General features: G+C 43.9%; 2 protein-coding genes across 3 annotated transcripts in view; one reads left to right on the forward strand and one right to left on the reverse strand.

Annotated features, from left to right (window-relative positions):
• Positions 1-27,059, reverse strand: part of SLC35D2 (solute carrier family 35 member D2) — a 53,333-nt gene that overhangs the window by 25,682 nt on the left and 592 nt on the right. For both annotated transcript variants that reach the window (XM_036331419.1, XM_036331420.1), the window contains exons 2-4: positions 19,367-19,400; positions 17,493-17,579; positions 7,016-7,083 (exon numbers count right to left, since the gene is read on the reverse strand). In XM_036331419.1, coding sequence (XP_036187312.1) covers positions 7,016-7,083; positions 17,493-17,579; positions 19,367-19,400 — 189 coding nt within the window. The remainder of the gene's footprint in view (positions 1-7,015; positions 7,084-17,492; positions 17,580-19,366; positions 19,401-27,059) is intronic.
• Positions 16,292-16,846, forward strand: LOC118667645 (phosphatidylcholine translocator ABCB4-like). Its single transcript, XM_036331421.1, has one exon. The coding sequence runs from the start codon at positions 16,292-16,294 to the stop codon at positions 16,844-16,846; it is 555 nt and encodes a 184-aa protein (XP_036187314.1).

Consider the following 27,059-nt stretch of genomic DNA (forward strand, 5'->3'; position numbering starts at 1 on the left):
AATAAAGAGAGCACTTGGGTGCCAGAGCACCCCCTTGGGAATTGTTTTGGAAGTGAGTTGAGCTGTTGGTCGCTGCCATGGAGTCTTGAGAAGCTCAGCATCAGACTGAAATTAAAGATGGTGACAGGAGAAACCAAGATGGCGGCATAGGTTAACGCCGGAGATCGCTGCCTCAAACAACCACTTCAGAGATATAACTAAAGGACAGAACGGACATCACCCAGAACCACGGGAAAGCTGGCTGAGTGGAAATTCTACAACTAGGAGGAAAGAGAATATCATACCCAGACTCAGAGGAGGCGCAGTGCTGAAGTGAAATACTCAGGTGCGGAGTGTGCGCGCGGAGCGGGCTGGCGGCGGAGGGCGCGGTTGTTGTTTTCAATCGGGAGGGAGTTTCAGACTCTGAGCTCCAGATCCGGGCGAGTCTCTGGGGACCGAGACTCAAACGGGAGAAACGGGACTGTCTGGCTTCGGTCGGAACTCGAAGGCAGCTTTCTCTCCGAGGTTTGCAGCCATTGCTGGGGCTCTGAGAGGCAGAGCCCCTGGGGAAGGAACTGAGAGTCGCCATTACTGCTTGTTCCGCCCGCCCTGTAGATCCCCGGGGACCCGCCCCGCCCAAGCCCTGCACACAGGCATTTGCCGGATAGCCTCAGGCAAACGCTAGATTAGCACCGCCCTAGAGATCCAGCACAGAAGCCCTCCCACTACAGACACAGCAGACTCTCATAGCCAGTTAGCCTGGAGGTCAAATCACCCCGGTATTGCCGACATCAATCAAGGCTTAAAGGCAACAAGACTGCGGACAAAGACCACTAGGGGGTGCACCAAGAAAGCATAAAAAATGCGGAGACAAAGAAACAGGACAAAACTGTCAATGGAGGATATTGAGTTCAGAACCACACTTTTAAGGTCTCTTAAGAACTGTCTAGAAGCTGCCGATAAACTTAGTAAGGCCCTCGAAAAGACTGGTGAGACCGCCGATAAATGTAATGAGATCCTCAAGAAATCTAATGAGACCCTCGATGTTGTGATAAAGAACCAACTAGAAATTAAGCATACACTGACTGAAATAAAGAATATTATACAGACACCCAATAGCAGACCAGAGGAGCGCAAGAATCAAGTCAAAGATTCGAAATGCGAAGAAGCAAAAAACACCCAACCAGAAAAGCAAAATGAAAAAAGAATCCGAAAATGCGAAGATACTGTAAGGAGCCTCTGGGACAGCTTCAAGCGCACCAACATCAGAATTATAGGGGTGCCAGAGGATGAGAGAGAGCAAGATATTGAAAACCTATTTAAAGAAATAATGACAGAAAACTTCCCCCACCTGGTGAAAGAAATAGACCTACAGGTCCAGGAAGCGCAGAGAACCCCAAACAAAAGGAATCCAAAGAGGACCACACCAAGACACATCATAATTAAAATGCCAAGAGCAAAAGACAAAGAGAGAATCTTAAAAGCAGCAAGAGAAAGAAACCCAGTTACCTACAAGGGAATACCCATATGACTGTCAGCTGATTTCTCAACAGAAACTTTGCAGGCCAGAAGGGAATGGCAAGAAATATTCAAAGTGATGAATACCAAGAACCTACAACCAAGATTACTTTATCCAGCAAAGCTATCATTCAGAACGGAAGGTCAGATAAAGAGCTTCACAGATAAGGAAAAGCTAAAGGAGTTCATCACCACCAAACCAGTATTATATGAAATGCTGAAAGGTATCCTTTAAGAAGAGGAAGAAGAAAAAAAAAAAGGTAAAGATACAAATTATGAACAACAAATATGCATCTATCAACAAGTGAATCTAAGAATCAAGTGAATAAATAATCTGGTGATCATAATAGAATCAGGGACACAGAAAGGGAATGGACTGACTATTCTTGGGGGGGGGAAAGGGGTGTGGGAGATGCGGGAAGAGACTGGACAAAAATCGTGCACCTATGGAAGAGGACAGTGGGTGGGGAGTGAGGGTGGAGGGTGGGGCGGGAGCTGGGAGGAGGGGAGTTATGGGGGGAAAAAAGAGGAACAAATGTAATAATCTGAACAATAAAGATTTAATTAAAAAAAAAAAATAAAGATGGTGACAGAGTAAGTGGGTGCTACACGGACATGCTCCCAGGAACAAACTGGAATTACAACTAAAATACAGAAAATTTTCCTGAATAATCCATGGAAGATTCACAGGTCCCTGATACTGCATAGGGACTGGTAGGAGGGGTGGAGGTGCAAGAGGGCTGGCCGGGCACCCCAGACAGCAACTGAAGTTCTGAAGAGATATCTCAGCTGTGGGGGGAGCCACTGAGAACTCTGGGGTCTAATCCCCAAGCTGGGCCCCCCAGCAGAGAGCACCACAACTGAGAAGGGTGCCCACACAACATCTGGTCATGAAAAGCAGCAGGGTGGCCGTCTGCCAGAGAGAGAGCTGGAAATACAGGCACCCTCTTAAAGGACCAACACACAAAATTCCCTGTGGAGCCACCCACCTTGTGCTCTGGCAGAGTGGACTGGAGCTGTGTCAGCAGAAGCCAGAATTGGGGACTTGGGGTTAGAGCTCAGAAGGCAGACACCCCCAGTTTCCTGGGTGAGTCATTCCCTCCTGCATAGGAGGACATCTTTCCCACATAGACATCTGCCTCGCCTGGGGGGAAGACAGTCGACACACCCTATTGGAAAACACCTTGCCCGAGGCCGTTTAAGAGATTAAAAGTAACAATTAGCCTCCAGGCAGAAGCAACTGCCCCACCCTGTTGAAAAAAACTCTCACCACACCTGAGGATGATTGCCTGGGGGCAATTCAAGTTGGAATCCTATTAGTCTGTAGGCAGAGGTGGTCTCTGGAGGCTTTGAGTCTTTGCCTGATCCAAATAGTCAGAAACAGCATTTGATACTGTCCTGCACTAGAGAGCGACAGGCGTAGGGGACCTACTTAATACATAGCCACAAACCAAAACAAACAGCCAAAATGAGGAGACAAAGAAACAACCCCCAAATGAAAGTACATGAGAATTCTCCAGAAGAGATAAATGAAGAAGAGATAAGAAATTTATCTGAAATAGAGTTCAGGGTAATGATAGTAAAGATGCTCAACAGCACGAAGAAAGATATAGTAACTATGAAAAAATGAAATAAATCCGTACAATTATGGTCAATTATTTCCAACAAAGGTCCCAAGACAATACAACAGGGAGAGAATAGTGTTTTGAACAAATGATGCTGGGACAAGTAAACATCAATTTTTCACCTAATGGTGATTTAACATCTAGACCAGCGGTTCTCAACCTGTGGGTCGCGACCCCTTTGGCGGTCGAACAACCCTTTCACAGGGGTCGCCTAAGACCATCCTGCATATCAGATATTTACATTACGATTCATAACAGTAGCAACATTACAGTTATGAAGTAGCAACAAAAATAACTTTATGGTTGGGTCACAACGTGAGGAACTGTATTTAAAGGACCAGAAGGTTGAGAACCACTGATCTAGACCCATTATTTCCACTCCAAATTGCAAAATGGTGACTTTCTAACCGTATCACACCTTCTGCATTTTCTATCTAAACTTCTCCAATAAATACAAATTTTCACCATTTCACACAGGAAAGACAGGATAAAAGCATCATTTATAAAGGTTCAGAGTCATAATAGTGTTCTGTCACCTTCATTGGTAACCAGTGAGAGTTGTTTTTGCTGTCATTATGAACTCACAAATTTTCATTTACTTGATACAAGTCCTTTATCAGATATGTGTTTGCAAGTATTTTCTCTCAGCCTGTGGCATGTCATTCTCTTAACACTGTCTTTCAGAGCAAATGCTTTAACTTTTAAAGAAGTTCTGCTTTCATTTTTTTTCTTTAATGGACTGTACTTTTGGTGTTGTATTTAAAAACTCATTGCCAAACCCAAGGCCATCTAGATTTTCTCTTAAGTTTTCTTCCAGAAGCTTTATAGCTTACATTTCACATTTAGGTGTACGATCATTTTGAAGGTAATTTTGGGAAAGGTGTAAGGCCTGTGTCTAAATCCAGTTTCCTGTGTGTAGATGTCCAGTTGTTTGAGCACTAATTGTTGAAAAGACACTCTTTTCTGCTGGTGGGAATGTAAACTGGTACAGTATGAAGGTTCCTCAAAAAATTAAAAATAGAGCTACCATAAGACCCAACAATCCCTCTTCTGGGTATCTACCCCCCAAAAAGAAGATGTGGTACATATATACAATGAAATAATACTCAGCCATAAAAAAAAGGATACAATACTGCCATTTACAACAACATGGAAAGCTCTTAACTAAAATAAGTCAGATGGGGAAGGACAAGAACCATGTGGTTTCACTCATATATTCAATATAAAACAAAAAAGCAACAAATGAAGAAACGAAACAAATTAAAAAAGACAAAAGCTCACAGATAGAGACAACAGAATGGTGATTACCAGAGGGGAAAGGAGCTGAGGGGAGGATACAGAGGGTAAAGGGGTCAAATACAGGTGGGGCAAAAGTGGGTTTACAGCTGCAAGTATGCAAAACACGGAGTTCATTCTTGTGTTATTATTTTTTTAGTCTTTGTATTATTTTCCATATGAACAACTGTAAACCTACTTTTGCCCCACCCTGTATATGGTAACAAAAGGAGACTAGAAGTCAGGTAGTAAGCACATAACACGGTATATGGATGTTGTATTATAAAGTTGTACACCCAAAATTATATCATGCTATTAATCAATGTTACCCCAACAAATTTAATTTAAAAAAAAAAAAAAGATGTTGCCCTAACCAGTTTGGCTCAGTGTATAGAGCGTCAGCCTGCGGACTCAAGAGTCCCGGGTTCGATTCTGGTCAAGGGCATGTGCCTTGGTTGCGGGCACATCCCCAGTGGGGAGTGTGCAGGAGGCAGCTGATCGATGTTTCTCTCTCATCGATGTTTCTAACTCTCTATCCCTCTCCCTTCCTCTCTGTAAAAAATCAATAAAATATATATTTTTTAAAAAGAGGTTTCCACCAGGATCACTAAAAAAAGAAGCCCTCATCTGGGAGGCAGAGTCCCCGAATGTGAGAGGTGGCAGCTGTCAGCTAGCTGAGGGCTCCCCCAGAGCTGAGGGTAAACTCAGAGGAAGCCCAAGAGGACACATGTTAAGACTGCAAAAACACCCACCATAGGGAGCTCTAAAACAAATTTGAGACAATTTAGGCAAAATGATTGCCCTGATCCCAGAAGGAAACAACAAACCAACTAAAACGTATAACGGAAGCCCTGCCACCGTGGCTCAGTGGTTGAGTGTCAACCTATGAACCAGGAGGTCATGGTTCCATTCCCGATCAGGGCACATGCCTGGGTTGTGGGCTCGATCCCAGTGTGGGGCGTGCAGGAGGCAGCCCATCAGTGATTCTCTCTCATCAGTGATGTTTCTAACTCTCTTTCCTTCTCCCTTCCTCTCAGGAATCAATACAAATATATTTTGAAAAAATAAAATAATAAAATGTATATCTGAAAACAGTATTTCATGCTCTATTTTTTGTGTTTTTTGTTTTTAAACCTCACCTAAGGATATTTTTTCCATTGATTTTCAGAGAGAGTGGAAAGGAGGGGATATGAGGGAGAGAGAGGGGAGAGAGAGAAATCATGTGAAAGAGACACGTCGATTGGTTATCTCCCAAACATGCCCTGCCCAGGGACTGGGGATCAAACCTGCAAGCCAGGTACATGCCCTCGACCAGGTACAAACCCTCCACCCTTTGATGGAGGCCCGCGCTCTAACCACTGAACCATGCCTGCCAGGGCACTTTTTTTTTTTCATGACCACACCTGTCCTTTCCAAACAAGAGTGAAAGGTAACAGTTCTAATTTCACAATTCTTCGTTTACTATGTCCTTTTCCTTCTGATCTACCTCCCATCTGCCTCGTTTCCTCTTACTATACAGGCAGGTTTTCCTCCATTTTTAAATATGTTTTTATTGAGTTTTTAGAGAGAGAGAAAAGGAGAGTGACAGAGAGATAGAAACGTTAATGAGAGAGGAACGTCATCGATTGGCTGCCTCCTGCATGCCCCCAACTAGAGATCGAGCCTGCAACCAAGACACGTGCCCTGGCCAGGGAATCAAACTGGGGACCTCTTGGTTCATGAGCTGATGCTCAACCACTGAGCCACACCGGCTGGACATTTTCCTCCATTTTTTTTTTAATATATTTTATTGATTTTTTACAGAGAGGAAGGGAGAGGGATAGAGAGTTAGAAACATCGATGAGAGAGAAACATCGATCAGCTGCTTCCTGCACATCTCCTACTGGGGATGTGCCTGCAACCCAGGTACATGCCCTTGACCGGAATTGAACCTGGGACCTTTCAGTCCGCAGACCGACGCTCTATCCACTGAGCCAAACCGGTTCCGGCTTTCCTCCATGTTTTTCACCCTTTGCACAAACTTAATTATTTACATCTCTGTCACAAGATTAGTGACTATGATGTGTTCATTAGGCCACATATTTCACACCCAGTTTCCTCATTTATATGATGACTGGCTCTTTCTACAGTTCCATTCTTATTTTTTACAGTGACTTTTAACAATAGTAGAGTCAATCAATGGACCCTAAAATAAATATAAATGCAAATTTCAGAAGTGTATAGCACATATTTGAAAATAATGCCTGTTATTTTATTCTCCCTGTACCAAGCCTGACTGATACCACATCTGACAGAATGTTTCAACTTTTATAAAACTGTGATGAAACCAAAAGTTACACAGAAATGGTTTTTCCTGAGTAAGTCACCCCCTTATCTTGATTCTAGAGATCTCACTTTCTATGTTCAGACTTGAACATAAACCAAAAAAAAAAAAAAATCAGCTTTTGAACATTTATAAAAGCATTAACAAATTAAACTCAAAACTCCACCTTATTTTATGCAATTATTAAATAATATTATGTAGCACAAGCAATATCTTAAAAAATCAAACTTGGTCTTTGCACCATTAGAGGCAAACAAGTGAAGAACCTTCCATCAACCATTGCCCTGCACTGTACCTTAACTTGCTGGTGCTTGATAATCCACTGATGTGGTTCCCAACGTAGAGGAGAGGCAGGGGAAACAGCTTCGATGAAAAAGAATGAATATTTGGTTAGAACCCCAATTACATATTTTCCTGTAGATATAAAAACGGTGACATTCACTCCCCAGCAGGGTAAGCAAGTACTTCTGAGTTCCCTTCCCTGCAATGCATGTGAACTGTCCAGAACCCAAAATACATTCACAAGTTTCTCCATGTGATCAAAACGGTTAGGTGGACATTGATACCCATACTCATGGGGGAGCTGGATAGAAACAGAACTCTTGGCCTTGTCCATATTAATAGACTATGCTTCTAAAGGAGGGCGCTGGACAAAGAACTCTCCTGAGTAGAGGACCCTGGTTGGTGAGTTAAGGATGGGTGTTTACAGCTTATGCATCAAGTTCAAAAGGCTGTGAAAAGGTGTGCAACCTTCTGTTATCTGTGCTTATATTCACTCTTCTGGGCAAAGGCAAAGGTGGTTTATATCTCTCACTGGAATGTCACAAGATTGGTGACCCCTTCAAAAAATGTGTATCCCAGCCACATTACTTTGTTTTAAAAGCCTAAAATAATTATCTACCTAAACCAGCCGTGGGCAAACTACGGCCCGTTTGAAATGAATAAAACTAAAAAAAAAAAGACCGTACCCTTTTATGTAATGATGTTTACTTTGAATTTATATTAGTTCACACAAACACTCCATCCATGCTTTTGTTCCGGCCCTCCGGTCCAGTTTAAGAACCCATTGTGGCCCTCAAGTCAAAAAGTTTGCCCACCCCTGACCTAAATCAAACAACACACCTTGTACTTGACTTAGGTTTTCTGAGCCCTGAGCTCCTGAATTATTTTCTGATTGTCAAGAGATACTAGTATATTGTGACAGAGGAACCAAGGTGGTGGCACAGATAAACAATGGCACTCACCTCCGCCAGCAAGCACATCAATATTAAAACTAAAATACAGAATAACCATCATTCATAACTGCCTGAAATCTGGCTGAATGGAAGTTCTCCAACTAGAGAATTCAAGAAGAAGGCACGTTGAGACTGATAGGAGTGGCAGAGGCATGGAATGGACTGGTCCTACACCCACGTGTGGTGTGTGGTTTTTTGTTTTTTTATTGATTAAGGTATTACATATGTGTTCTTATCCTCCCATTACCCCCTGTACCCAACCCCCACTCATACCCTCACCCCCCTGGTGTCTGTGTCCATTGGTTATGCTTACTAGTATATGCATTCATACAAGTCCTTTGGTTGATCTCTCCCTCTTACCCCCACCCTCCCCTACCTTACCTCTGAGGTTTGACAGTCTGATCGATGCTTCTCTGTCTCTGGATCTGTTTTTGTTCATCAGTTTATGTTGTTCATTATATTCCACAAATGAGTGAGATCATGTGATATTTATCTTTCTCTGACTGGCTTATTTCACTTAGCATAAAGCTCTCCAGTTCCATCCATGCTGTTGCAAATAGTAAAAATTCCTTTTTTTTTTTTTTTACCACAGTATAGTATTCCATTGTGTAGATGTATCACAGTTTTCTAATCCACTCATCTGCTGGGCACTTAGGCTGTTTCCAGATCTTAGCTATGGTGAATTGTGCTGCTATGAACACAGGGGTACATATATCCTTTCTGATTGGTGTTTCTGGTTTCTTGGGATATATTCCTAGAAGTGGGATCACTGGGTCAAATGGGAGTTCCATTTTTAGTTTTTTGAGGAAACTCCATAATGTTCTCTACAGTGGCTGCACCAGTCTGCATTCCCACCAGCAGCACAGGAGGGTTCCTTTTTCTCTGCATCCTCTCCAGCACTTGTCATTTGTTGATGATAGCCATTCAGACAGATGTGAGGTGGTACCTCATTGTCGTTTTGATTTGCATCTCTCAGATGATTAGTGACTTTGAGCATGTTTTCGTATGTCTCTTGGCCTTCCGTATGTCCTCTTTTGAAAAGTGTCTATTTAGGTCCTTTGTCCATTTTTTTGATTGGATTGTTTATCTTCCTTTTGTTAAGTTGTATGAGTTCCCTGTAAATGTTGGAGATTAAACCCTTATCAGTGATAACATTGGCAAATATGTTCTCCCATGCAGTGGGCTTTCTTGTTGTTTTGTTGATGGTTTCTTTCACTGTGCAGAAGCTTTTTATTTTGATGTAGTCCCATTTGTTTTCTCTTTAGTTTCCATTGCCCTAGGAGCTGTATCAGTGAAGTAGTTGCTTCAGCATATGTCTGAGATTTTGCTGCCTGTGGATTCCTCTAATATTGTTATGGTTTCCCATCTTATGTTTAAGTCCTTTATCCATTTTGAGTTTATTTTTATGTATGGTGTAAGTTGGTAATCTAGTTTCATTTTTTTTTTCATGTATCTGTCCAATTTTCCCAACACCATTTATTGAAGAGACTATCTTGACTCCATTGTATGTTCTTGCCTCCTTTGTCAAATATTAATTGAGCATAGTGGTTTGGGTCAATTTCTGGGCTCTCTATTTTATTCCATTGATCTATATGCCTGTTCTTGTGCCAGTACCAGGCAGTTTTGAGAACAGTGGCTTTGTAATACAGCTTGATATCTGGGATTGAGATCCCTCCTACTTTGTTCTTCTTTCTCAGGATTGCTGCAGCTATTCGGGGTCTTTTTTAATTCCAGATGAACTTTTAGAGAGTTTGTTCTAGGTCTGTGAAATATGCCATTGGTATTTTAATGGGGAGTGCACTGAATCTATAGATTGCTTTTGGTAGGATGGACATTTTAATGATGTTGATTCTACCAATCCATGAACATGGTATGTTCTTCCATCTGTTTATTCCTTCCTCTATCTCTTTTTTCAATGTCCTGTAGTTTTCTGAGTACAGGTCTTTTACCTCCTTAGTTAAGTTTATTCCTAGGTATCTTAATTTTTTTGGTGCGATGGTAAATGGGATTTTTTTCAGTCTCTCTTTCTGTAAGTTCACTATTGGTGTATAGAAATGCAATAGATTTCTTGGCATTAATCTTGTATCCTGCTACATTGCCAAATTTATTTATTAAGTCTAATAATTTTTTGATGGAGTCTTTAGGGTTTTCTATGTAAAATAAAATAATGTCATGTCATCTGCACTCCTGTTTTTATAAAGGAAAATAAAATAAAATAATGTCATGTCATCTGCGAATAATGACAGTTTTACATCTTCTTTTCCAATTTGGATACCTTTTATTTCTTCTTCTTGTCTAATTGCTATGGCTAGAACTTCCAGAACTATGTTGAACAGAAGTGGTGAAAGTGGGCATCCCTGTCTCGTTCCTGTTCTTAAGGGAAATAAGTTTAGGTTTTGTCCATTGAGTATGATGCTGGCTGTAGGTTTGTCATATAAGACATTTATTATGTTGAGGTATGATCCCTCTATTCCCATTTTGCTGAGGGTTTTTATCAAGAAAGGATGTTGGATTTTGTCAAATGCTTTTTCTGCATCAATTGATATGACTATGTGATTCTTATCTCTCAATTTTTTTATGTGATGTATCACGTTTATTGATTTGCGGATATTGTACCATCCTTGCATCCCCGGGATAAATCCTACTTGGTCATGGTGTATGATCTTTCTGATGTACTGCTGGATCCGATTTGCTAAGATTTTGTTGAGGATTTTGGCATCTATGTTCATAAGGGATATTGGCCTGTAATTCTCTTTCATTGTGTTGTCTTTCTGGTTTTGGTATTACGGTAATGCTGGCTTCATAGAATGAGCTTGGAAGTATTCCTTCTTTTTGAATTTTTTGGAATAGTCTGAGGAGGATAGGTTTTAGTTCTTCCTTGAATGTTTGATAAAACTCCCCTGTGAAGTCATCTGGCCCCGGGCTTTTGTTTGCTGGAAGCTTTTTGATGACTGCTTCAATTTCTTCCATAGTTATTGGCCTATTGAGATTTTTAGATTCTTCCTGATTGAGTTTTGGAAGGTTGTATTTTTCTAGGAATATGTCCATTTCCTCCAGGTTTTCTGGTTTGTTGGAGTAGAGTTGTTCATAGTATTTTTTAACAATCCTTTGTATTTCCATGGGGTCTGTTGTTATTTTGTAATTTGTTTAATGTTAGTCTATTAAGCATGCCTTTAATTTATCTTCATAGAAACGAAACTGTAGGTGACCAGGCCATTACTAAATTTCCCCAGAGCAAACAGGATGTGGGGGTGGGGAAAGAAAGAATACAAGCGATAGAAGAGGCTGATAACACAGATCCTAGGAAAATTCCCTAGACAAAGAGAGGTAAATAAAAAAGGCCCAGCCCATTAATTACTAAGTCTCTTGGTGATCCTGCCAAATGGATTCCCGCTCTTAGGGGCATTCTTAAAAATCTCATTTTCTCCATGTTTTTATTTCCCAGTCCATCATTTGAAATTTGGATAGATGAGACATTTCTCACAGTTTAGGGATGCCATCTGGGACTTCTACACCACTGAAGAGAAAAAGGCTAGCTTAAGGGGCAGGTGCCCCACCCGATTTTGGGTGGCCTCTTGGCCTAAGCCCCATCTCTTCACGGATGGTATAAAATAGGCCCCAGACTCTATTTCTTTGGAAGATGGCGAAAATGACACAAGGAAAATATACAGGCTGTGTTTGGCCAACAAGATTAGTGTTTCCATAATAATGGGTAGTTCCTGAATAATAATAGACAGCATTCCAAGGTTACCTCCCGGGTCCTGGGGGCACTCCTGTTTTTATAAAGGAAAATAAAATAAAGTAATACTTTAACATTAAAGCCACTGAAAGTCAGTAAGTTATCTCTGTTACAGAATTTGCCAAGGAAAATGCCTTGGGTAATAATAATTGACTTTAAAATCTCACCCTATCTGGTTTGGCTCAGTGGATAGAGCTTTGGCCTGCGGACTGAAGGGTCCTGGGTTCAATTCCAGTCAAGGGTATATACCCAGGTTTCAGGCTCGATCCCCAGTGTGGGGCATGCAAGAGGCAGCCAATCCATGATTCTCTCTCATCGTTGATGTTTCTATCTCTCTCCCTCTCCTTTCCTCTCTAAAGTCAATACAAATATATTTTAAAAATAAAAATAAAAAATCAAAATCTCAAAGTTGTTAAGGCAAAACATCCTATATAATAAGAGAGAAACATGTAAATTGACCATCCCTCCACTATGCTCACCAGCCAATCAGGAGTGAGTATGCAAATTAACCCAACAAAGGTGGCTGGTTAAGTTGCATACACAGGCACTGGGCGGAGAGCAGAGCGGGAGAGCCGACAGCTTGGGGGGATGTGGCTCCCTCGGTCATTCCCCGCAAGCCACTGGAGTGGGAGAGCCAGAGGCTTGGGGGGACGTGGCTCCCTCGGTCGCTGGGAGAGCGACGGAGGGAGCCACGCCTCCCAAGCCGCCAGGCGGAGAGCAGAGCGGGAGAGCAGGTGGAGAGTGGAGTGGCTTGGGGTTCCCCAAGCTGCCAGATGGACAGCAGAGTGGAAGAGCTGGTGGCTTGGAGGACTTGGCAGAGTGAGAGGCCATGGGACAGAGACAGAGCAGGAAGGGAAAACCAAGAGCGGGGGAGCACCAGGAATTCTGGGAATAGTAGTTCTGGTGGCAGCCCCAGGACCAGAAGTGGAAGCCCAGAATGTGGGGAGCACCAGGAATGCTGGGAATCATAGTTCTGGTGGCAGAAAGATCTCCTAGACCAGTGGTCGGTAAACTGCAGCTCGCGAGCCACATGCGGCTCTTTAGCCCGTTGAGTGTGGCTCTTCCACAAAATACTGACTTCTGCGCATGGGCCACGAAGTTTCAATCGCACTGTACATGCGCGCCCGCACGTGGTATTTTGTGGAAGAGCCACACTCAAGGGGCCAAAGAGCCACATGTGTCTCGCGAGCCGCAGTTTGCCAACCACTGTCCTAGACACTAGAGCAAAGTGAGCCTGGAGCGAGTTCCTGTTGCGGTGGGGGATGGAGGGAAAGCAAAGGTGAGAGACAGAAGTAAAATCAGAGCGTCTAGGAAAAATTAAAGGGAAGATATCCTAAAACTTCCAGGAAATCTCCACCAATGAAGCAAAGAAAAAAAAGCCTCTATTATTCTGTGAGCAACAAACCAAACTGAGTTGGGGTCTCAGACAATTCGCTCATATGGTTGCAAAGACAGACAGAAACTCCCGGATTGGAGAGGGCTCCCCTGAGGGCTCCCAGATTGGAGAGGGTGCAGGTCGGGCTGAGGGACCCCCACACCCCCCAGTGCACGAATGTTGTGCACTGGGCCTCTAGTATATAACTAAAATGAAGGGTATATGATAATTATTTTTCAGTGGTAATTATATATGTCTATACACAATCTTCCAAAGTTTTTGAAAACTCAAAAGCTTTGGAACATTGCTGGATTAAATGATAAACATCTAAATATTCCAACAAGTTTTAAGTTCACCTAGATTTACCTTTTACTATAGAAAATCTAAAAATATATTTCTTAAAGGTGAGAATATTCATAAAAGTCAATGCTGGCTGTTTACTTTTAATTATCATTGGAAAATTAAGGTTTAAATATTGTATGGTTTTAACTGTGCAAGTTGCGGATGGTATATGCAAATTGATGACAGAGAGAATGAACATTAGAGTGGAAATACTTAATGGAAGGTCTACGGCATGGTTATGCATTTTTGAAGGACATAGAAAGAAGGTTTGAAGGCTAATTTGAAAGTGTGAAATTTGTGCAGGTTGCGTATGTGATGAGAAATGTTGAAAGAAAGAAGTTCTAAAATTAACTATTTACAAGAATTGTAAAAGGGCCATTTCACTCTGAGCAAGAAAGTGAGGTTTCAGTCTCCCAGCCTGGCAGGACAATGTTGCTGGCGACTTCTTAAGCTAAACCAGAATATTCAGCAGCGGAATTTTAAGACAGGAGCACACATAATGCCTCAGACCGCCACCCAGCCTGCTCTTCAGATTGACTGGGGAGGAGGCATCTGTACTTCAAGGATCAAATGTATAAGTTTGCTTACTTTGCTTTTTCAATAAAGATGCCTACTTTAATTACTTAATAAGTTAGCTTTTCACAATATAATCAAGGTCTCATATAAACTCAGTTATATGAGAAGTCAATATTTTATGAGTAATTGGTTCTAACAAAGTCCAAAGTAAAATTTGCATATATATGCAAATAAGCACTAGCCAAAAAGAATGCTGCCTAACAGTAAATTTAAGCTTAATAAAAAGGAGAAAATTAAAAATCTCTTCCACTACTATTTACAAAGTAAACTAAAAATTATTATTCAAGCATTAAATCTCACCATTAATGAGACACCATAAGTAAAAAGAAAGTTACTTTTACTTGAAATGTATGTATTGCAGTATAGGCCCACATGTTTTTCTCCTACCTGTTTTTCTGAAAAGGAACCAAGTTGGTAGTTCTGTTTAAAAGAAAGTAAAAGTCTTTAATATAGCGATTTATGTCAAGCCCACAGGAAAAGCAAACTTTAGCAATGTTTACCCAATTAAAAATAAACTCCCTCAATGGGGCTTAAAAATTGCTCTGAAAAAGGTACAGAAAGAAACGCCCTTCAAATATCTAGGAACTGTAATTGAAAATCAATGTATTAGGCCTCAAAAGATAGAAATACAAAAGAATTGCCTTAACACCTTAAGTGACTTTTAGAAATTATTAGAGGACATTCATTAGTTAAGACCTTATCTAAAAATCTCTACAGGAGAAATGACAAATTTATTCAATATACTTCGGGGTGACGCTAATCTTTCCTCACCTCAAACATTAACAGATGAAGCTAGGAAGGCGTTACTAGGAATTGAGCAGGGAATCTCCTCATCCCAAGTAGCATGGGTACAGCCCGAATTGCCTTTATTAGGACAGATAAAACCTACTGCAAATAGTCCCACTGGCGTCATCTTCCAAAATAAAAACTCTCCTACTATTATTGAGTGGGTCCACCTAGGGCAGTGGTCGGCTAACCGCGGCTCAAGAGCCACATGCGGCTCTTTGGCCCCTTGAGTGTGGCTCTTCCACAAAATACCACGTGTGGGCACGCACGTAAAGTGTGATTGAAACTTCGTGGCCCATGCGCAGAAGTCGATTTTCGGAAAGGAGATAGATGAAAACAAGTATACAAGACCAGTGTGGATGGGAGAGTTGGAAGGGGTCGACCTCAGCGAACATACCTCAATCAGATTGAGGACGTTTTTAGCAAAGGCCAGCTTAGGAGTACCCTAATTAAGTTAATAACAATGTACCTACCTATATAGTTTAAGTTTAAAAAATTTGGCTCTCAAAAGAAATTTCAATCATTGTACTGTTGATTGGCTCTGTTCACTAATGAGTTTGCCGACCACTGACTTAGGGCATCAATCCTCTAAAACTGTAGTTACATGTATAGAACTCATGGCTCAATTAACATCTCAACTCAGAAAGCATTGCAGGCAGCTCAGAGGAGAAGAACCCCAATGCATCTATCTTCCACTCATTGGGAAGCAATTAGAAATGTTATTTCAGACTGATTTGAATTGGCAGATTAGACTAAGAAGATATTCAGGAGAACTTAATTGTCACCTACTAAAAAACAAGTTACTACAATTTTTATATTACACCCCTATTATACCAAAAAATACAGGAACCCATTCCTGGAGCATTAACTGTTTTTACCAATGGTTCATCTAATGGTAAAGCTGTTTATCATATGATGAATTCAGACCGAGTCATCCAGACCAGTCACACTTCTGTGCAAAGAATTGAATTAGAAGCTGTCAGGGCTGCATTGTAGACTTTCCAGGAGCCTCTCAATGTTATTTCTGATTATGTCTATAGTGCTGACCTGGTAAACAGAATTAAGACTACTCAGTTAAAATGGCTCAGTGACCAAAGTCTATTTACACTATTTAAACAGGTACAGCAAATTGTACAGCAAAGACAATATCCCTTTTTATCATTCATATTAGGGCTCATACCACCCTGCCTGGTCCTTTAACAAAAGGAAATGCATACAATTACAACAGGCACATTACGGGAATACCGTACAATTCCCAAGGACAGGCAACATCAGCGACTAAAATCCCAACTTGAAAAACAAAAAGGGGGAATAGTGATACTGGAGAAATCTCCTGTAGGTAGACTACACCAAGCCTTAATTACTTTAAAATTTTTCACTTGTAATGCTGATGGCAAGACACCTATGGAATTACACTGGTGTCAGAATAAGCCAGAAGAAAAAGGGCTTGATCAAATGGAAGGATCCTGAGTCTAGTTTATGAAAAGGTCCCAACTTTATTAACCTTTGGTAGAGAATATGTTTGTGTATTTCCAGAAAACTCCTCCAAGCCCATGTGGATTCCTTCAAGGAACATTAAACTTCAACATGGATCTGAGGGAGGAATTGATGAGACTAATGAGGACCTTGCACCTGGAGCCTTGTCTTGTACCTGTGGCTGCAGACAATCGACTACTCCAGCCAAAGACAGCAGTAGCCCCAAGCAACATGCTGAAGATAAGGAATGGAAGGAGAACAAGACAGACAAGACAGATGACAAACAGTCCGCAGATGACCTGGGGTACGGTAAAGAAGACAGTCCAGAAAGCTCAGCGAGTTTGTGAGAAAACAAGAACCCTGAGAACACCTGAGAATGTTTTCCTTGCCATGCTAGCAGTGATCAGTTGTGCAAAGGTGCAGGTTGCCCTGGACAAAGCCAGAGAAGGATGGACCTGCATTGTCATTGCCCACCATTTGTCCACCATCCCAAACTCAAATATCATTGCTGTCATGTCACAGGGGACAGTGATTGAGAAGGGGACCCATAAAGAACTGATGTCCAAGAAAGGAGCCTACTACAAACTAGTTCCTTAGATGCCTGGCAGCAATTTAAAAAGGACTTGAAAGAATTTAATCCCTTTCACTGGATCTCTTTACATCTGCCTCTTAGCATAACCACTATTGTCTGTCTCAATCTTGTTCTTATGTGTTTAATTCTAGTCTGCAGACATGGAATGAAGAGTCTTAAAAGGACTTGAGCCCTGCAGATGGCATACACCTTTCAAGATTTATTAAGAAAACAAAAAGGGGGAGATGCAGGTAGCCACCACTTGCCAATATTGTCATGAGAGTGCATCAAGGAACATGGAAGGCCGATGGACCTTGGGCGTTAGTAGGGCTGATGCTAAGCACCAATTGTTCGATTGTTCCTGTTGAGATAGTGGTGACACAAGGCAATTCCCTAGCCTGATAATCCTTTTACTATTTACCAAACTTTACCTTTGATATGCCTGTATGCATTGCTAGAGGGCAAGATGTGTATCTAAAATTGAATGAAAAGCAGACAGGACCGAGTCTTGGTATGTGTCTCCAATGACTTCTAAATTCATATTTCGTGTATAGTATTTTCATTTGTGCGTCAGTCCCTCCTTCAGATCCTGAACCCCACTGCAAAGGTCACGGCTGTTATGTAATATTTTCACATCTTTCATCAGAGCTATATGTCCTTTTATTCACATACCTTTACAGGAATTTTCTTGTCAAAATCAGGGAAGTGAATTATTTTATTTAGCTTGGACACATACAGTATCATTATGGTAGCCGCCATCTAAAAAAGGGGGGGAAAGAAACTTCAGCAAAATATGTGGACTGTTTGAGGTACAAAGACATCAGAAGAAAACAGATTCATCAAAAAGCAATATAGCTGCCATAGCTGGTTTGCTCAGTGAATAGAGCACCAGCCTGCAGACTGAAGCATCATAGGTTCCATTCCAGTCAAGGGCACATGCCTGGGTTGCAGGCTTGATTCCCAATAGGGGAGGGGAGGCAGTGATTCTCCCTCATCATTGATGTTTCTATATTTCTCTTCCTCTCCCTTCATCTCTGAAATCAATAAAAATATTTTTTTAAAAATGGATAAGAGAGAATCATTGATCGGCTGCCTCCTGCACGGCCCCTACTGGGGATCGGACCTGAAACCCGGACATGTGCCCTTGACCAGAATCGAACCTGGAATGCTTCAGTATGCAGGCCCGTGCTCTATCCACTGAGCCAAACCAGCTAGGACTAGGATGCAAAAATTTAAAGACTCCTTCAACATGGTCATAATCCTAAACCTTGATCCCAGTAAGTTTACAAACTTAATACTTATGATAGATTCATATAACTGGAACCCATGCTGAATTATAACTGTGGTTTGTATTTATGAGTTACTTTATAATTCTTACAGAAATATACTAACACTTATTTAAAATATTCTGTAATTCAGACCTTTAAAAATAGGTCTGCTGGCCTCTTCCCCCAACATTAAAAATCAAAAAGCCTTTATTTACCTTGAGTACAGCGGGGATTTTATTTGCCTCAGGGATTACCAAGGACAGCTTATCACTTTGCCCTCAGCCCTTTCTCCATCGGCATTTAATCTTTTAAATGCTTTTCTGTACGTATTTTCACAATGAAATATAAAGATGACATATTTTTTCGCCTTAAGGAAATATATTGTTTGTTTTTCCCCCTAACATGATGTTTCAAAGAGTGCCTTATTAGCAAAACATGAAACCAGAACAATGTTTAATCATATAAATGACAGCTTTTCCAGATTCACAATTACACAGTTAACAAGATATAATTTCCATAATTTTAATTTTTTTCTCCCTATAAATTAAAGCAAAGCAGGGCAAATAAAACCTCTGATGCCTGTTACCACTTGTCTATGGAAATCACCAGCCTATGACCAAAAGAATAAACAATCCACAAATTAATATTAATGGGAAATTTCAGAAACAGCCAAGCAGGTTAGTCCGAAAGATTTTCCAGGTCAACTTTATACCTGAGAACAAAAATCACAAACCACAGGAAGCAAACATGTTCTGTTTGGCCCATCGAGAGTCTTGTGAAATTGGATCCCATGCTGGCATTTACCAATGGGAGATCTTACATAAAAACTCAAACACCTGCTTCTCTTGAAAAAACTCTGGAGTTCTGATAATCAGGGCCCCGTGGGCCGTACTCGTCTCCGCACCCTTTTCCTCTCTGGCACAGCAGCTTCAACCGAGTCGCAGGTGCACATCTCAATGGTAGCTATGTTCCCGGTACCACCCCCGGCCCCAGCCATTCCTTTGTTACCCACCAGACAGACCTTGGAGACTGCAGTCTTCTGGCCCCTTGTTTTAAAGTAATTCAATTCCATTAAGGAAATTAAAATCAGTACTTGTTTTTCCTACAGATACACTGTTCCTAAATTCTAGAATGACATAAAATATGTGTTATTTCATATTGCTTCACCAAAAGTACCATGATGAGATGAATACATTTGTAAGCCACAGTCATACACAAAAGCACTGACAACTGCACCACGTGTACTGACTAATTAAGAGCTTGACTTTTCCCACTTACCTGTCCAATTCCGAGAACAATTGGAGATGGGAAACTACAAAACAAAACAAAACATAGGATAACAAGTGATTTTAGCAACTCATAAAAATTTGGGGACAGTCTATAATACACAGTGATAGGCGTTATTTAAAAAGTCTGGGTTCGATTCCCAGTCAAGGGCACGGACCTGGGTCGCAGGTTCACTCTCCCCCACCGGGGAACCTGTGCCAGGGAACCTGAGGCTGCACCCCCACCCAGCAGAGCTTGATGTGGGACCTGAGACTGTATCCCCTGCCTGCCGGGGCTTGATGGGGTGGGGCTGGCTGGGTCTGGGTCTTGCATGATTTCGAGGCGCATGCGGCTGGGGAGGAACTTGACTCTGGGTCCCGAGGCGTGCCCCAGACTCTGACAGGAGGGAGATTTTCATATACATTTTATTAATTTTCTTTTGTCTCTGACACTTCTATTATAGAGAAAAGGCAAATAGCAATATTAAAATATTTCCTCTAATTAATTCCCTTTTAATGTGCCTGAATTTTGTGTACCGGGCCACTAGTTTAAAGATAAAAAAAAAGTCATTTCTATGGCATAAAGAAAATAAATAAACTGAGTCTTCAGATCTAAAGGCACACCTGTTGCAGAAAAATCTGTTAAGAATGCTGAACATGATTAACACAGCAGCCATGAACTCTCCATAAAAAACTACCTGACAAGGGAATGCACCCATTAGGAGTCAAATCAACATGAAGAACCCTGGAACGGAGACATTGTGGTAAAGGGCTGTTACTGATCACTGTATCCATCTAACAGAACAGAGTCAAACAACTGTGGGATTATAATTACAGCACCGGATGCTACCTTACAAAGAAGTTTTAGAGGAGGGGGTGGAGGGAGAAGTGTGCAGGAGTCATCTTTCACAGCAGAGAGTTTATACATATTATCAAAAATTGAAACATGTTTATAAAATAAACATAATCACTTCAACTTCTTAATGTTTTTCATGACCTCTAAATCTTAGAGGGATCTTATAAGAAATATTAACTCTTGTAGTGAAGAAATATATACTTGAAAGTCAACTATTCTTTTAGTTGAACTTTCTCTTTTCTCCATTCAAATCAGAAGTAAATTTCATACTTACATGCAACTTGCATTCTCCACCTTAATTAAGACTTCAAATGCAGGCAGCATGATTAATGGGAGACAACCCTGATAAGATGTAACAGGAAGTTCACAGGGTCAGCAATGAAGTCGTGTTGCCAAGAATGTTTAATCTGCATGTAATCAAGTCTTTAGATCTAACTTCCAGGGAGGGAATAGAGGAAAATAAACTCAGTGAGACTTAAGGAAATAAATCAGGAAATCCAGACCATGGGGCATTTTACACACAGCTGGCCAAGGGGTGGAATGAGGCCCTTTTCCAGATGGAAATAAACTGAAGATATAGCTCAATGCAGTGCATGAAGCTGGATTGGATTTTCATTCCAATCAACTTAAAAACTTCATAAAAACAACTATAAAAACTTCTTGGGGACAATAGGAATAAGTATAAAGTTGGTATTAGATTATTTTTGGAAATTGCTGCTAAATTTAACAGAAAAAAATGATAACTACATAGAAGAATATCCACATTTCAGGAGAGGCATGTTAAGGTATTTCAGAGTGAATATCATGATGTTTGCAACTTACTTTCAATGGTTCTGAGGAAAAAATGCAATTGGCAACATGGTAACCCTTGCATCTCAGTGGTGTGCATATGGGTGTTCATTGTACTTTGCTTTCCATTTTTCTGTATGCTTAAAACTTTTCATCATAAAAAGTGATGGGGAGGATGTAGGTGATCCTCAAAAAAATTAAGTAATTAAGTGAAAGCCCCCTTCCCAACTCCTTTTTGGATTCAGGAAAACTATTTATAAATAAACTAGAGGCCCCATGCACGAAATTTGTGCAAGAGCAGGCCTTCCTTCCCCCGGCTGCCGGCACCAGCTTCCCTCTGGCACCCGGGACCAGGCTTCCCTCACAGCCCTGGCTTCGTCCAGAAGGACGTCTGGTCTAATTAGCATGTTACGTTTTTATTATTATAGACTAGAGGCCTGGTGCACAAAAATTTGTGCACTCGGGGGGTAGGGGGGCCCCTCAGCCCGGCCTGTGCCCTCTCGCAGTCTGGGACCCCTCCGGAGATAATGACCTGCTGGCTTAGACCTGCTCCCGGGTGGCAGAGGGCAGGCCCAATCCCTAGGTGCAGCCCCTGGTCGGGCTCAGAGAAGGGGCGATTGGGGAGTTGGGGCACCGCCCCCTGTCATACACAGAGCAGGGCGATCGGGAGGTTGTGATTCCACCCTCAGTCACGCTCAGGGTAGGGCTGATTGGGGGGTTGGGGCACCATCCCCTGTCACACTCAAGGCAGGGTCGATGGGGAGGTTGCGGTGCCACCCCCTGTCATGCAGAGAGCAGGGCCAATCAGGGGGTTGGGGCATTTCCCCCTGTAACTCACAGAGCAGGGCCAATCAGGGGGTTGGGGCGCAGCCCTCTATCACCCACAGAGCAGGGCCGATCAGGGGGCTGGAGTGCCGCACCCTGTCACACACAGAGCCGCAGGGTGATCAGGGAGTTTGGGCGCTGCCCCCTGTCATGCTGATCCCGGTGCTGGGAGGCCTCGCGGTTCCGCTGATCCCGGTGCTGGGAGGCATATTACCCTTTTACTATATAGGGTAGAGGCCTGGTGCATGGGTGGGTGCCGGCTGGTTTGCCCTGAAGGGTGTCCTGGATCAGGGTGGGGGTCCCCACTGGGGTGCCTGGCCAGCCTGGGTGAGGGGATGATGGCTGTTTGCAGCTGGTCACACACCCTTCAGGGTGGGGGTCCACTGGGGTGCCTGGCCAGTTTGGGTGAGGGGATGATGGCTGTTTGCAGCTGGTCACACACCCTTCAGGGTGGGGGTCCACTGGGGTGCCTGGCCAGCCTGGGTGAGGGGATGATGGCTGTTTGTAACTGGTCACACATCCTTCAGGGTGGGGATCCCCACTGGGGTGCCTGGCCAGTCTGGGTGAGGAGCTGAGGGCTGTTTTCAGGCTGGGGTGACTGAAGCTCCCAACCGCTCCTTTTTTTCTTTTTTCTTTTTTATTCTGGGCCAGCTTTAGCTTTGAGGCTTGGCTCCAGTTCTTAGGCCTCCGCTGCTGAAAGTAGGTTTCTGGCCTTTGCTTACAATGTTGCGATCCGGCTGGCTGAAGCCCGGCAGGTTTCTGGGGTTTTGTTTAGCTACTGTGTTCGTTACATAGTTGCTTGCAGCTCAGAGGCCTGCAGCGCAGGTGGGGAACATTGGAGTCCTCCGTCACTGAAGCAAGCAAGCCTCATGTTAGTTTCAAGCTGCCTGGCTGCCAGCCGCCATCTTGGCTGACAGTTAATTTGCATATTGCCCTGATTAGCCAATGGGAAGGGTAGCGGTCATATGCCAATTACCATGTTTCTCTTTTATTAGATAGGATGAGTAACTATGTGACACTTATAGTGTGGACCCGTTTATATAAAAAGTAATTCAATCTATGCATCTGTCTTCAATCCATCCAAAGAGCAGGAGGAGGGTGGGGGTGTGGAGGTGTCACATCAAGAGCAAAGCCTGAAAGAGCCATTTCTGGGACAAGGAGGGCTGTTTGAGGTTCCTGATCAACAATTCAGTGTCCAACCCACCAGCCCAGTGGTTTTTCTCTCGGGACAGTCAGAGCTGCTCAAGCTCTGAAGGAAGGAAGCAGATGAAAGGAGGCCGCGGTGCTGGACACGACAGCCCAGGTGGGGGCCTGATGGCAGTCGCGTGGCTTCCAGGGCTGGCCCTGTGGACCGCTGGAGGCTGGAGCAGTGGCCCTGGGAGCCGCACGGCAGGGGCATGGGACCAGCCGCCATGGCTCCGGGTGCTGCACGTGCACGCTGCAGCCAGGGGGTGACCAGGCCTCTCCACTCTGAGTCACGCGGCTCGGGTCCCATCCCTGGGAGCAGGAAAGTCCGGGGGGGGGGGGGGGGGCGGTTGGGGGGAGGAGTCGCTAGGGAGCCTGTGCAGGGGCGGGAGCGGGAGCCACCGGCCCTCCGCCGCCCTGGCCCCTGGCTGGGAGCAGCGTCTTCCGGAGAGGCACCTTTTCATCAGAGTTCTGAGAAAATTGAGAACTGGTTTCACTCCTTACCGCCGACTTCCCATTCCCCCACGGATGCCGTCTGCCGCTCTTGCTGGCGTAGAAACCTCACATCACCGGGCGGGTGTGGGGCCCGCTGCTGGTGAGCCCCACGCCCGGGAGGCAGAAAGAGGAGACACGCAGCCGTGCTCGTGAGCTGGATGCCATTTAGCTCTGTGTTTTTAAAGCATCATTTCTACGTTTCCATGTCATAAACCAGTGGTTCTCAACCTCTGGCCCTTTAAATACAGTTCCTCATGTTGTGACCCAGCCATAAAATTATTTTCGTTGCTACTTCATAACTGTAATGCTGCTATTGTTATGAATCGTCATGTAAATATCTGATATGCAGGACGGTCTTAGGCGACCCCTGTGAAAGGATCATTCGACCGCCAAAGGGGTCGTGACCCACAGGTTGAGAACCGCTGTTAAAAAATAGCATTAAAACGGCAACAAAACAGCTGACCACCTGCACAGCCACCATGAATCTGAAAGCCTTGATTTCCCCGCTCATCCCAGCACCGGCTGACAGTTCCAGGCTGCCAGCGACCTCTGTCCAACCGCGAAAAGATAGCATGATGTTGAACTAAAACCAAATAAAATAAGACCACCATCCGCCTTGTACCCCAACCACAATCTGCTCAAAATCAGAGAAAAAACGTCCCCTGAGCTACAGCCCCCTGACCTGTGAAGGCGGTGAGGACTAAGGTCGTCCCTCCGTGCAACCTACAACACGACATCGCCCGAGCAGCTAATGCTCAATCAGATGTCTATGGTTACTGCCGTAACCAAATCACACCAACCCTCCTCCCCTCAAACCTGCTCCTGAAGCATGCTGAGAAGAGAGAATGGGCAGTGTTATTTGAACAGGGTTCGCCCATTGCATAACACACTGCATTACAGAAATGTGAACCGATTCATAGGAGGGTTACAAGGGTTTTGTCTCCCTGAGACAAAAACTCCAGTTTCTCCTTTAATCGTGGAACTCGGAATGCTAAAGATGGAAAGGCGGGAGCATGGGCTGTCTCCCGTAATCCTCTTCCTGGCTGGGCACTGCCCTTCATCTTCCAAGCGCCCCGCCGCGCTTACTGCTCCCTCTTCCAACAAGAAGGCCCGTGTTGGAGGCACTGACTACCGGGCCAGAAAGTACACCTGCTCACTCGGGTTCAGAACGTGGGGCTGAGCTGCTCGTGTCGTCTGGCACAACGCCCAACCACTCCCAAACACGCCCACGAACAGCGATCTCTCGTGTTGTACCCTAGGTGTTCACGTGCTCTTTTTCATTGGCTTCCACTGCATGTGTTAGATGACCCAAGTTTAGGCATTGGGCTATTCTGATTTCTTCAAAGCGGGGTCTGTGTTTCCCATGGACACCAGCAAGCACGCTGCAACTCTGGGAGAGACCTGGTAGCAGTATCGACAGCCATAGGCCCACCAAAAAATACCCAAAATCTATTGCTCCCCCATACCCCATGCTAACCCTACCCCAGTCGAAGCAATCTCGTAGAATTATCTAGAATACTGCAGTTGCTTCCTAGCTCTTCTCCCTGCTCCCAATATCATTACTTCTCCACCCACCCATCAGCCAAAGAAATCTTAAAAACACAAGTTATGTCATAGCATTCCCTTTGTAAAACCTTCCCAGGGACTTGCAATTGCATTCAGACTACAATTAAAATAATTTGTTTGGTTTGAAGGTCTCCCTGCTTCTACCCTGGTCCCCCAATATCTGATCTCAACACAGCAGAGTGATTTAGACCCTGCTATTCCTCCGCTCCTCCCAGTGGCTCCCAGCCAGCTCAGAGCCCCCACGGTGGCCGCGAAGGCCCTGCACAACCTGCCAACCCATCACCTGGGACCCATCTAGTGCCATTCGTTCCCACCCAAGCTCCTTACTCGTCTCACTTAGGTCTTGGCCCACATGTCACTTCCTTGGTGAGGCTTCACTGACCGTGACAAGACGGAATGCTTTCCATGCCCACACTCCCTACCTCATTCCGTTTCCTGCCCGATTTTTTCCCTCTTGACTGCACAGCCACATCTGCCATGACATAAATTCTAGCAGTTTATTTCTTAATTAGAGGCCCAGTGCACAAATTTGTGCACCAGTGGGGGTCCCTCGGCCGAAACTGTGGGATCGGGCCGAAACTGGCTCTCCGACATCCCTCAAGGGGTCCTAGATTGCCAGAGGATGCAGGGAGACTGAGGGACCTCACCAATGCACAATCAGGGACAGGAAGGGACGCGGGAGGTTGGCCAGCCGGAGAGGGACCGCAGGAGGGCTCCAGGGCATGTCCGGCCCATCTCGCTCAGTCCCTATTGGCCAGACCCCAGCAGCAAGCTAACCTACTGGTTGGAGCATCTGCCCTGTGGTGGTCACTGGGCGTCATAGCAACTGGTCGACCAGTGGACTGTCTGCCCCCTGGTAGTCACTGGACATCATAGTGAGCAGTTGATCAACCTTAGCATATCATTCGCATATTACGCTTTGATTGGTTGAATGGATGATCAGACGACCGGACACGTAGCATATTAGGCTTTTATTATATAGGATTCACTAGAAAGCTCCATGTAAGCTCTGGGAGGATGGATGTACGCTCTATGACACTTGGGATGTTGATCTGCTTTACTCACTTCTGTATCCCAAGTGCCTAGAATAGTGCTTGGCACAAAACAATTGCTTCATTAATATTATTGAATGAAGGAGCTGATCCTGCCTTCCCTGCCCACCTCCCAGACATCGCTCCTCCTCCCACTTGCTCATTCAGCTCCAGTCACAGCGCCCTGTCTCTGTTCCCGCAGCAGGCCACGCCCACGCCCCTTCAACACCTTCCCCGCTGTCTGGAATGCTGCAGCACCAACCTCTCCACGGGGCACTCGCATTTCACACCTGGAACCATCTTGCTGATTCCTGAACCCACTTGTTTATTTTCTGTCTCCACCGCTAACTGGGACCTCCCAGCAGAGGCTTTGTGTTGTTCACAGCTGCTTCCCTGGTGCCTGCAACTGCTTGGCGCATAGTAGGTGCTGCTCAGTAAGTATGTGGCCGGTGTAACCAGCCAGCTCATGTGGGTGTCCTCTTTCTCAAGTACTATAAGAAGGCTGACGATGCTCTGGCCTCTCCTTGTGCTCTTTATAAAATGCTGATTTACAGTCTGTAGCAAGTATAGTTTACAAAGAGCCTCACTTATGACAGGTCCTGCGAAGCTCTGGGAGGCAACTTACAGGGTTGTAATTACCCAGCTTTTGCATCTGAGAAAACTGTTAACTGTTAACTGTCCCAGGAGGGACAGCCACTCCACGGTGGAGGTGGGTCTGAATTCACAGCTTTCAACGCTGTTCCTGCGACAGCAGAATTAAACAGGTTTTTCTAGTCCTTACAAGAAGGTTCAAGGAACCGCAAATCTGCTGGTTTAGCACACACTCAATCCAAGACAGTAACCATGGGAACTTGGCACTGTTTTCCCCAGCTGTCCGGTCCGTTGAGAAAGATCACACAATACAAATGAGCTTATCCGCTCAGGACTGACATGCTTACTGAGCATCTTCTAGATACATA

Source organism: Myotis myotis, unplaced genomic scaffold, assembly GCF_014108235.1.
Source record: "Myotis myotis isolate mMyoMyo1 unplaced genomic scaffold, mMyoMyo1.p scaffold_m19_p_12, whole genome shotgun sequence".
Lineage (NCBI taxonomy): Eukaryota > Metazoa > Chordata > Mammalia > Chiroptera > Vespertilionidae > Myotis > Myotis myotis.

Coding starts and splice junctions, on each gene's coding strand:
- LOC118667645 (XM_036331421.1), top strand. CDS start 16,292: ATGTTTGTGTATTTCCAGAAAACTCCTCCAAGCCCATGTGGATTCCTT.